Source organism: Alligator sinensis, unplaced genomic scaffold (assembly GCF_000455745.1).
Source record: "Alligator sinensis unplaced genomic scaffold, ASM45574v1 scaffold628_1, whole genome shotgun sequence".
Classification (NCBI taxonomy): Eukaryota; Metazoa; Chordata; order Crocodylia; family Alligatoridae; genus Alligator; species Alligator sinensis.
In genome coordinates, this window is record NW_005841873.1 from 2,616,440 (window position 1) to 2,629,004 (window position 12,565).

General features: G+C 41.8%; 1 protein-coding gene across 2 annotated transcripts in view; it reads right to left on the reverse strand.

Annotated features, from left to right (window-relative positions):
• ADGRD1 (adhesion G protein-coupled receptor D1) overlaps positions 1-4,425 on the reverse strand; it is a 247,145-nt gene extending 242,720 nt beyond the window's left edge. Inside the window, exons 1-2 of one of the 2 annotated variants that reach the window (XM_025195694.1) lie at positions 3,699-4,425; positions 3,566-3,602 (exon numbers count right to left, since the gene is read on the reverse strand). In XM_025195694.1, the coding sequence (XP_025051479.1) occupies positions 3,566-3,602; positions 3,699-3,764 (103 nt within the window). In that variant the 5' untranslated portion in view covers positions 3,765-4,425. The remainder of the gene's footprint in view (positions 1-3,565; positions 3,603-3,698) is intronic. The other variant, XM_025195696.1, reaches the window with a different exon arrangement.
• Positions 4,426-12,565: the final 8,140 nt, after the last annotated feature.

Here is a 12,565-nt window from a genome sequence, read left to right on the forward strand (position 1 = left end):
ACATTTCATTGACCCCAAAAGTATAATAGGGGTTCTTTTATCACATGGACAAATTTGTTTTGAACAATCCCTACAATATAGCACAATTGCAAGGCTATAATGCTTTGAGGCCCTTTTTGCATCAGGAATGGTGCCAATGCAACTGGTGAAGAACACAGGAGGGGCGGGAGACATGAGGGAGACAGGGAGGTGGGAGTTCCTCATCCCCTGTGGCCCCCTAGCGTAGGGGCTGACCAGGAGCAAATTTGCTCCTGGCAAGTGTCTACACATGCGCTACTGCACAGTATCTACTGCACAGTTAATTTACGACTTGTATTTATGGGTAGTAACTAACTGTGCAGTAGACCAATTTAGTGCACCGTAGCTGCACAAGTGTAGATGGTGACACTTTACTGTGTGATAGATTAGTCTACTGCACAGTAAAGCATTTCATGTAGATACACCCATTGTGTGTCAGAAAGAAGTGGTTGATGTGGACCTTTGGAGCTAAGACAGTTGAATTTGTAGGAGCCCTGCATTACTTGCAAACACTTGATCTGTAAAATAGAGAGCAGTATCACTGGTGAAACATCTGCAGTGCTGTCTGCTTTTGACACCGGTGATCAGTGCAGGAGACTGGCGTCCCCAGTTGCCCTTCTTGACTACATATGTTTTCAGTGGTCAGAGAACCTCTCTCAAAAAAAACTATGGCTTGAGGAAAAAATGTCACAGCTACCCAAAGATGAGGGAAGCTTGTGGTTGTGGATGAGGATAGATAGTTTTGCATGTTATTTTGCATTCTTGGAAAGCACAGGGCCAGACCAAGCTGAGAAGGAGAGAAAGGAGTCTTAATTGGTTTTGTTCTTTAAATTAAGGAGACAATTATACTGGATGCATACACATATTTATAACCCAATCTGAATACCATGGAGAACAAAATCGCTACTGAGTTTAGTGTGGGATCAGGTGTGCAAAGAATACTGAGGGACTGGGATACCGGACGAGGACATGGTTTATCATCCTCATTGCATGTCATCCAAAAGTGTACGCTGGCTCCAATAGAGGAAATGAAAGCAGCAGCTTTCCAGTGCACAAAGAGCATCCCCATGGACTGCTTGTGCTAATTGTTTCCCAACTAGCTACCCATGAAGCCTGGCAGCCCCACCTCTTTCTAAAGCATAGAATGTGCACCCTTGTTTGTGATGCTTGCTTAGGAAGATGTCTCCCACTGCCAAGAGTATCTAACTTTCAGAGAAGTGAGGAACGAGGAAAAAAAGGCTGAATCTATGAAGGAGGAGAATGGTCAGGCAAAACTAAATATATAAATAATGGAGAGAAAACAAAGAGGCAGAGAGAATATGAATAGATGCCAACAGCTGTGCCAGGACATAATGAGACACTTGATTGTTATAGTTGTATTACACTAGCATCCAGAAGGCCTAATTGAGATCAGGGCCCCATTGTGCTTGGCATCATCCCAACATATAGGGAGAATCTCTACCCTAAACGGCCTACAATTAACAGAAAAGATAGACAAAAAGTGGGAGAGCAAACAGCAACACAGAGAAGTGACTTCCCCAGTGTCGCACAGAGCAGGACAGCGACGAAGTGAGGACTAGGACACAGGTTCCTTGGATTTCCATCCAGTACTTTATTTTCTAAACCAGGGGTGTCAAAAATACAGCCCCTGGGGCAGATCCAGCCCACAGAGTCATATTGTTTGGGCCACAGGGCCCCTGGAAGGGCCAGAAATTGAGGGATGAGAGCAGGAGTGTGGCCCACCACCAGAATCGGAGATACAAGGCTCTTTTGGGGATGTGTGTCAGGAGCAGGGGGCAAAGGGGCAGGCAGATGAGGGAGTTGGTGGGTAATAGCTACATAAACCCCCAGGGATCCCTGATGTGCTCACCCCACCAGTACGGCTAGATCTAACCTGCAAGGAGCCCTGCATTTTGGATCCAGCCCAGGACAACTTTAACACTCCTTCTCTAAACCATGCTCAGAGCCAATCCAGCCTGAAGGAGCCTCCAAAAAATGCCAGCAGGTTGAAAACCACTGGTATGTCTGTTCACTTGGCTTTCCTTTAATTTCTGTTCACTTAACTTTCCTTTCAATTTATAAGTACAAAATTACTATGAATCTGTTTGCTGTACATGCTGGACCATGTATGATGGGAAGATTACATCATAGTGCAAATCAAGATAGAATCATTTAGAACAGAGATTCTCAGCCAGGGTGCCTTGAGATCCTTTTCAAGAGGTGTTGCACGGGGTGCTGCACAATATTAGTACTGTTAGTTGTGCAAACATGATTCACAAGATAAATTCAGAGTTTTCAAATAGTGTTTTTTATCCACAGTGTTAACAACATCCCGACTTGCTGTGGTCTTTCTGAGTTCTTTGCAACAGAAGAATTGTTCTTTTCTTTTTTTGTAGTCAAAAAGCAACGAAAACTAAGAGCTGGCATTTTTTCCAGGGGTACCTTCATTATATTGAGGGGTGCCTCAAATCTATCAAGGGGTGCTTTGACTCTTAAAATGTTGGGGACCACTGATTTAGAGCTTAATATTTCTAGGTCCCCATCCAAACTGGGGACTCTTTTATAACTCTCCTCCCCCTGCAATACATAATATTTATATACAACCTATGTTTCTTCTATTGCTTCTTAAGCTACAGGTCATTCATCCTTTTCTATAGGAATTGACACAATATGTTAATGTTTACCAGATGAAGGGGAAACAGAAGAAACTGATATGAGCAAGGGCACTAGCTTACTCACATACGCTATAATTAGGACTCAGATAACAGGGTGGGGATTCATGTATTGCAACAGGACGGAACAGGGCTTCTCCTGCAGCATGCAGCAGTTTTCTTTGAAAGCTAGTACATCTGGGAAGAAATTAAAAGCACAGGGCATTCTGTGGATTGCTTAAACTGTAAAATTGTACTTGTACACCACCATGAGGCTTGAGGCTAAACTATTTGTGCAAACAGAAGATCTTTCCAGTTACACACACAGCAAATAAGTTTGAGTGATTTTCGCATTGAAAACAGATGACAAGAGCTCAGAAGAAAAACATGCTGCGGTTCCGTCCCGAGCAATCTACATTTAATCATCAAAGGCTTTTAAATGACTGGAGCCACACAAATGCAATGTAACGTATGTGAACCGGCACTTCTAGCCGCAAGTCAATGAATTTGAAGTGCTGAACACTAGCACATTGTGGTGAAAGAGAAAGTAATCTCTGTGTAAATACAATTCAAAGACCAACTCAAGTGAAAAAAACCGTAAAAAAATTCTCATGCACAAAGGTGGTAGCCTATTCTGTGAAATGTGCACAGAATTTATTTTTGTATTTCTTTTAATACAAGATGTCACTATAGGGAGACCTGAACTTTTAAGTAACTGCAATTGTCCGGTACTCTAGATTGAATGCCCGGCACTAGATTTTTAGTATGGTCTTGTATGATCCCTTGTAACAACTAAAAAAATGAAATATAAACCAGAAAACAAAAGGTTTGCTAAATAAATATACTGTAACAATTAAGCACGTGGTAGTATCAATGATAAATAAAAATGTCCTTACCTGGGTGTTTAGGTAGCCAGGAATAGTTTCCATACACCTGTACATAAAATATGACAGAATAAAACAATGTGAAGCAAAAGTTTTGAAGAATAAACAGGAAAAATCTCACTGTTACCCAAGTTCTGAATATTACCTGATATTTAGACTGAAATAAAATCTGCAGCAAATAATAACAGAGCAGAGACAACAAATTCTTCATGGTCCTTTTGCGTTTTCAAGTGCAATTGAGATCTAATTCCTGGGAGATTTCAATCATGAACACAAGTTCTCCTTTGCTACTTTTTTTCTTTTAAAATCTGCATTTTCCACACAGGTTCAGAAACTCCATTCTTCCAGTGAGAAAGCAATATATTCTTCCAGAGCCTTCATGAATATTTGCTTGCTTTAAATGTGGATCACTTGAATTACCAAAAAACACATAACCATGACTGGAGCAAAATCATAAGATAAAAATAATAAGATCCAAAAATTGTGCAATTGCACAGAAAGAATGCAAGTAGTTCTGCTGTTATTTGTGCCAAAAGAAGAGATCTTATTTTACAGTGTTTGCTGTCTGTGGTTTTCTTTTTCTTTTTTTTTCTTTTATCCAATTATTTTTACTTTGTCAGAGATCTGAAGTCAGTTTTGGTTCTCATCATAAAAAAGTAGCCCCTTCTGCTCCACTGGACATCTGACTCTCACTGTTTCCTTAGGAATTGGATTGAACTGTGTTGCTAGCTCCTCGCTTGTCTGGCTCACGTTTGCACCTCCATCCCAGATCTTTTTGGGTGGAGAGTAAGTCTGAGTGATGTCATGCTTTCTTCTCAAACTTTGTCCCATTCTGGTACTCTATTTATATCGTGTTGCTGCTGTCTCTTTTCTGGGTCCTAACACCAGCCTGCTAGGAACAAGCGGAAACAAGTTAATGCGGTTCAGAAAGCAGATTAAAGAGACCACCATAAAAATTATTTATTGCAAGTCTGCACATTCAGAGAAGGAATGAAGCCAGTACAAATACTCGTATCTCCAATGCCTAAAAAACATATAATACATTTAAAGCAGAAGTTTTATGAAAGAATCAAGAGCCATTTATTAAAATAATACTTTGTATTTCTTCAGAGCTTTCTCTCCATACATCTTAAACCCTTTTGAAACATTAATTAAGCCTCATAACACTCTGGTGCAATAGAGGATATTTACTATGCCTATGCATAGAAGGGGAAACTGAGGCATCAATCATTTGGCTTGTTCAAGATCAAACAACAAGCAATAGAAAAGCCACAAACAAAACTGGGATCTTCTAACCTCGAATCACAAATATTAGCCACTAGACCTTCAGCCTCTCTTACGTTTAGATAGAATAAATTAGACTGTACTGCTTGATTCTTGAGTAATCTTTTATCAGGGCCACTTTACAATTGTACCCTGAACTGTACTGCATTCATAGCAATTCTTTATTTAATATAAAGATGATCCTTAGAACTGAGCACCAATTTTCATTCACTCTTTCTTTTCTTTTTAGTTAAAAAAATACTTTTATTTCAGATTCATCGGGTTTTTTTTTAATTTTTGTGATTTTGTTCAATTAAAAACCAAAAAAAAAAAAATCCAAACTTTTTTGTCTGCCATCTTCCCCTCCCCACCCTTTCCTCCCTCAGCTTCAGAAACTCTCCCAAATAGTAAAGTCCTTTAAACCAGAGGTAGCCACCCCGCGGCATAGGTGCCATACATGGCATGGGCAGTTTCTGTGTGTGTGGCAAGCAGCTGGCTGAGGAGGAGACAGGCTACACCGTGGCAGAGAGGGCAGGGAGCAGAAAACAGAGCAGGCAAGGGAAGGAAATCAGTGGCACGCAGGGAGAGTTCAGGGCTAATTTGTGGCATGCCTATCAAAAAGGTTGCCCCCCACTGCTCTAAACCAGCTCTCAAATTGATATCAGTTGATAGATTAAACAATGACAGGCCATTGAGTGATGATGTTTCTAGGCATGTTACTGGCCCCCTATGCTTCACCACTTTTGCCCCTTGGATACTCGAGCTGTGCCTTCTCGGTCCAAGCCCCAGATAGTGCTAATATTTGATAACTTCCCTGACCCACACGCCCTCCAGAGCCCGATCTACGCCTGACTGGTGTGTGCCTTCACCCCTGCTCTTTCCTCTTCTAAGCCCTAGGCTAGAACTGGTCACAGTGAAATGTTTTTTGGGGGGGGTTTCCACATCAGAAAATACTGATTTAATAAAGTCCAAACAGTGCATGGGAATATGTCAATTCTATTAAAACTTTCAATGGCCTCTAAGTTGACTGTCCAGCTACTTGGCTAGCCTGCCTTGCTTTCTCCTAACCCAACCACTAACCTCCCAAAGTAGACCTGAGCATGTAAACTTGCAACCTGCTGTGGGTCTCAGGTTTTCTAGGACTCCAGGGAGCACATTTCATTAAAAACACTTGCTGAAGCATCGTATTAGTGCTTCTAAAATTAAATATCATTTAACTTCAGTCCCTTGGGGAAAAAAATGGGTGTCTGGCTCTTCATCTCAAGTGTTGAGGGAAAACATTCTGCGAACCTGATGTTTTTCACAAAATGAATTCCCTAGCCAGCTCTTCCATAGACGTAGCCTTGCTTTCTCCTCTTCTGATTTTTGCCGTACTCCTTCCAGACCTGTTTCTCATCCATTACAATTGGCCTCTATGCCTAGGAGGAAAATGAAGAACTTTGTGTATGCCCCAGATCTCCCGTGCCATTGAATGATCAGTATTGCCATGGGTAGAAACAATAGCTTCAGCTAAAAATAATGAGTAAAGCTGAATTGTCAAAAGAGGAAGAGAGGAATTTGAAATATTTGCCAAGTGGGGCCTGTTAAAGGAAAGTAGATGCTTGTAAAAAAAAATGGTAGAATCCAAGCACCATGTTCACTGCCAGGAATTTTTGTGGAAACAGCAAATTATAAGCAGATATTGAAGATTATTTGCAGAAAGCATGTTTTGAACTTATTCATGTGATACTTCAGGAAACCTGATTTGAAGTGTTTACTAATCCAACCAGAGAACAGAAGCAATGCCAGGTGCCTTGTGTCCAATCTAAGCTAACCAATCCCACCTGAATTGCAAAAGGCAGTTAATCAGAATGAACAACCTACAGACAAAGCACAATTCACAGAAAATACTCGGATAGTGATTTTGAGCAACAGCTAGATTTTTAAACAGTTTGTGGAAATTATTTTAGTAGAAAAGGCAAAATTAATTGAATTGGTTATTCACTCTGTTAGGTTAATTGAGAATAATGCATGAAATTCACCTATTGGTGGAAGGCCAGGCGTACTTTCTAACTCCTCTTTATGAAAAAGAAGGTGGCCGAAGCAGCACATCCATTAGCCAATGTATGCCAGACTGACTCTGATCATTTCAAGCCCACAGTACAGCTCCTTCATAATCCTCCTTGCCTACTACTCTTATCAAGTAGCAGTATCTGCCCCTGCCACTAGGCACCTTGGTTCAGATCCAGGGGCCGTCCACTGCTCTTCCCTGTATTCCTCTTGCTTACTAGTATATTCAGAGTGGGCTAATTTCAATTCCCCATGCAGAGCATAAAGTCTGATTACTCCAACTGCATCAGAGATCAGAGAGTTTTACCCTGTGCTACAAAATTTTACATGCCCTGGATAGAGACTTTTTTTAAATGTTCAAGCAAAAGATTGCTCTTTTTTCATTACAATCAGTTCTCCTGACATAAAGCTGCTGAGTAGATTTTGTGCCTGAGCTAGAGCATTGAGCTAGAATATTGGCTTTTTAAAATCACTTTCTTAAATGAAAAAGGATTTGAAAATGCAAAAACAGTGAGTTCTGTGTCCTCCCTGTATGGTGTTTCATTAATCTGTGCATACACCTGTACATATAGTCCAGTGAACTACTTGCCAGATGGGCTGAGGGCTTATATCCAGAGTGGGTCCCTTTAGTGGCAGCCTCCACTGGAAAGTATACCTATCAAGTGGCTTTCTAATATTTGAATGGAGTCCCTGTGGTCTAGCAAAACGATTTCTGAGCAAATCATGGATTCTATTAACTGCTTAGTTACAGCTGAAACCAAAGGAAAAGGACTTAGAAAATAGTATCACCACCACAGCCAGCAACTTGTAGCTTTTTAATGTAATATCTTCTGACTTTTCCTAGAAGCTTAGAAGTAACACGGAGTGTTTTAATTTCAGTTATGCAACAAAACAGAAAACAAACACGTGGGGCAAATGCTTTCATTTGTACGACTCTCAGTCCAAAGTAATTTTTTTTAGATCACTGGAAATACTGGGGATTTACACTGGTGTAACTAGATTAAATTGACTCCTATACAGTCAGTACAAGACTCGCACATCATTTAAGACCTTCTTGATGCACAGCATTTCCTCTAGTATAACTATTTGGTTAGGAGCAAGATTTTTCCTTGGTACAACCCCAAAAGTGCATGAAGCTTTACTGACATAAAGTATATTGGCACAGCTTATTTTTCTTCTTATATAGAAATATAGAACACCTTTATACCTATAGCTAAGGGGTCTACTTAAATCACAGAGAAACTAAACAATTTTTGCAAATTCTGCGGATATTTCCTGGATGTTCTCCAGCACCCCTGCCCCTTGGCACTGGTTGGCAGAGAGGCCTTGGCAGCTGCCACCTTGTCTGCTGCTCTTCATGCTGCTCTGCCAGCCAGTGCCGTCTCCCCTGCCCCGGGCAGGCTGTGAGGCTGCGCTGCAACAGCAGCAAGGACTGCTGGTCCCCACTGGGGAGCCAACATTTTATTTTTATTAAGTTTTTTTTTTAAGTTGATTTCATGGACAATGCTGGCTTTCAGTTTCCACAAAATCTGTAGAATCGTGAATTGAATATGCCCTGGCCTATGACTGGGTCCACTCACTGAAAGCAGCATGCCACCTTCTTGATATCAGTAGGATATTTTGCTGCAGTCACTTCCAAAAGGAAAGCTAAAGCCTTTGTGAATGAATTCTTCTTGCCCCAGTAGTCAAACAAGTATAAAGTCACTGTACAAGGAGGGGCAGGGTAAGAAAACTAGAACAGCTCTGGACTGGGCTATAAACATCCCCTGGCTAACCAGAGGCATTCAGTCCTCAGACCGGTCAACCTGGCTGTCCTTTTGATTTATACTATTAATACCAGTCCCCATGTCTTGAGATTTTGTCTTCTACGCTCAGTTAAACTCTGGGTTATCTGATCCCTTCCTCAGCTATTGTTCTGATGGGCTCCATCTGCCATCCCAGGATATAAAGATGGCACCAAATCTACTATAAGGTGTGAAAATGAGTAAAAACAGCCTGTATTAGGTGTGTTAATTAAGCTCACCCTCTTTCATACAAGTAGGATGTCCATGCTTGTACTTTTGTGTTGAACCTGGAGAAGGAAGGCATTTTTTATTTTTATTGAATGTATCAAATGCTGGGAAGCTGTAGGGTCTCAACACCTGCTATGCTGGCTGAAAGTTATCTTTGCAGTTGGAAGCCTTTGAAGGAAGCATGACTGTCTGAAGCTATTCTCTGCAACCCAGAAAAACTAGCAGTTTGGTTTTTAAAAAGGAACCTATTTCCAGTGTCCTGACAGGTGAGGTTTGACTGGTATGGTTGTACCTGGAAAAAAATGCACTGGCTTTTTTTTTTTTAAGCTCTTCAGGATTTTGTTGTTATCCTCCTGAATTTAGTGCTGAGATTGGAATTAGCATGACCTGCAGATATTCAGCATTACAGCATTTTGCACTTGGGTACCTATCTTGAATACAGGGATCTTAAAGCATTTTTACACATTGTTTAAGTCTCACAACACAGTGTAGGGCAGGTAAATTATCTTTGTCTTGCAGAAAAGGAAAGCGGGGGGGGGGGGGGGGGGAAGGGGCAGACTATAGCGAACACTGGAAAAGGGGGGGGGGGGGGGGGGGGGGGGGAAATGAGGGACCAGACCCTTGCCTATGCCTGTACAAACAATGAAGCTGAATTGGGGAGTGGGGAGCAGACTGCAGGTCTCCTCTGCTAGCCAAGCAGTCTCCCTTACACTCCCCCCAGTCACCTGCCACATCAAATGAGCCATTCCAGCCTGGGGCAAGGGACAGCTCAGCTCTGGCTTCAGCCCCAAGCCTGGGGCCAAAGCCAGAGGTGAGCCACTGCCTGTCCTGGGCTGGTACTCAAATCCAAGATGAGGTCCCTTCCCCCATCCCTGTTGATTGGGGATTCATCTTGGATTTGAGTAAATATGGTACTAAAATGCTTTTCTTGAGTGCTGGAAAGAATTACTAGCCTTTAGTCTCATGTATCCAACTATACCCGTTTTGTTTGTTATCCCTTACCTAATGCACAGCAGAGCTCTGTTTAACAACCAGGAAAAATCAGTCTATGATATGCCTTATTTGATTTCAGAACATACCAAACCCCCTGTGGCTTTTGTAGCAAGGGACAGTGCATTCAAAGTAAAGCATTCAAATAGACATAACCAAGGCCTTATTTATTTTACTTTTGATTGAAGTATTGCTTCACATTTATCCTTGCAATTGTGATTTCATAGAATGATTATAGCCCCTTCTCTGCAAGTATTTGCTGCAACATCTGTGCTGTATTCTTATAAAAGCTAACCATCCTTGCGGCATGAGCATTGACATGTGGGAAGACCAAAGAGAGTGTCAGGGTCTGGAATAGGATATATTTTTTCCTGCAAAATTCAATTAACTATCTATTTCCTTGCACAAAATCAGAATTTGGCTTCTGAGGCCACTGTTCTTTTGACACCGGAGGCCTGATTTACAAACTGCAAACTCCTTGGCTCCTGCGCTTATCTTTTTGTTGGATTTGTACAGGACTTTGCACAATGAGGTGTAGCCTGGGACCAACAAGAATACAAATTACAAATACTAATTGGAAAAGAAACCCGCTCCCACCTGAAAAACTGTCATAATATGGGGCAATTTCCAAGAAAGTGGAACTAGTTTCAAATGTGGAGCAAAACACACAAACTTGTCCATTGTTTTAATCCCTGAGATCCCTGTGAGATTCCAGAATTGTCCGTTTCCAGCCATGCCCTTATGTAATAGCAGAGTACAAAGTGTTAATAGCTCTGGCTTTATCTTGGGATAATGGTTTTTTTAATGAGATTACTCACGTACTTTGCATATTGTTTCTTGTTACTGAGGGGCACTAAGAAAAGGCATTATGAATTTGAATGTTCAAGACTTTTATTTCCCTTCAGCAGATGAGAGGTTAAAAAGCCAGGGTTAATACTGAAATATAATTAATTTGGACTGCCAAGAAAGAAATAGGCAAAAAGATTTAAACCAAACAAAATAAAACAACCTCAAGGCATTATAAGTAACGATCTCAGCAAAGGAGAATAAATACAGGGCAGCTAAATCCAATGCTGATTTTTTTGCGCAACTTGGAAAAGCATTACGCATAATGAGTTTTTGCTAGTTTTATAAAGTATGAATGTCTGCAAACTCTGTACTGTGTGTCTGAGAGAGAATGTGGTCTGTCATGGGCGGGGCATTTACAAGTGTGGGAGAGTTGCCAGAAAATCTTTGCTCCTTGATCTCAGTTAGGCACCTAGACACTTCTGAAAATCCCCCACTGCAGATTTAGCATCTAAATATTTTATAAAGTCTGCCCATACATTTCATAGGGTTTAGCAATGCTTTAAAATTGGTTCTGCTGCTATTTATCCCTCTGCTCTACAGGCAGACGGTTTTACTCCCACGCATCCAGTTATAGAGGTCTCGGAGTCCCCAAAAAACCTTATGAAAAATCTCAGGAAAAGACCCTTCAACAATTTTTTTTCATGCATACTGGCATTACAATTTTAAGAGTGAGTAAGTGTTATTAGAGTAAGTCCAGATTGATTGTGATGAAACAGGTGCAGCCCAGCTGGACCTGATTATGGGTGGAGCGGGCACTTGAGACTGAAGCAGAAGGAAGTCGAGATGTATATTCATAAGAGGTTCCTAGACTAGGGGTCAGTAAACTTTAGGAGCAAACTAATGCTGTTTGCTCCAGAATGGGCTAGTGCTTCCAAGCCAGGTGCTGCTGGCTGTGCAAGCCCCTCCAGCCCCAGTCCCCTGTTACTGCAAAATATTCTGGCTGCTGAATCACTAGAAAATCCCCTCACCGCACCACTGATATCTGGGCTTCATGGGCTAGGTAAAATCAGTCCACAGGCCACTTCCAGCCCATGGGGAGAGTTGCATGCAGGTATTTTTTGGAGAAGGCTAGGAGAGTAGTAGTGGGGTTTCTTGCGGACCTTCCTGAGTTAGAAGGCCAGAGCCACAGGATGAGTGAAGGCTGATATTTGAGAGTGTGAGAGCAAGTTGCAGGAAGGCTGGCTGAGTGATTGCTAGAAAAGGCTGTGGATAGGACAGTGGCAGAAGAATTTGTCTTCTCTGACCAAAGAGGTCTAGGAGTCAGGGAAGAAGGGCTTATTTCATGGATTTTCTAAGCTGCACAGCTGAGACCAAGGACCGGGGAGAGCCACTGAAGTATTGGGATAGACAGCTCCCAGGTGGAGAGCCAGAGGAGTTCTTGCTGAGGAAAGAAGCAGGGAAGGACCCCAGTAAGAACAGCTGGGGTGGCCATTTCTTAAAGAAGACCTTAGGAAATGACAGAAGATGCCAAGACTGGAAGATGGAAGCAGCACCCCGGCTGCAATAATGCTTGCCAGACACCAGGCTAGTGTGGGGAGTGTACCTTCACCGTCTCTCTTTTCTTTTTGTTTTATTACTATTATTATTTAAAGTGCTCAGTGGTATTTCTCTCATAGGCTTCTTTATTACTATATGGTAGTTCTCTCAAAATGAGTGAAATTACCCACAGGCAAATAGCTTGCAGAAAGCCCTAATGCAAATCTGGGTAGAGACTAATGTGTCGCATGTGACCTTCTACCATGGGGTGTGCTCCGCATCTGCATCATTCAGCGTGTGGAGAAGTAAGAAACTCTTGTTATAATGGCAAAGGCCCAACAAATGGTTATCTTCACTAGTTCAGTCACAGCAA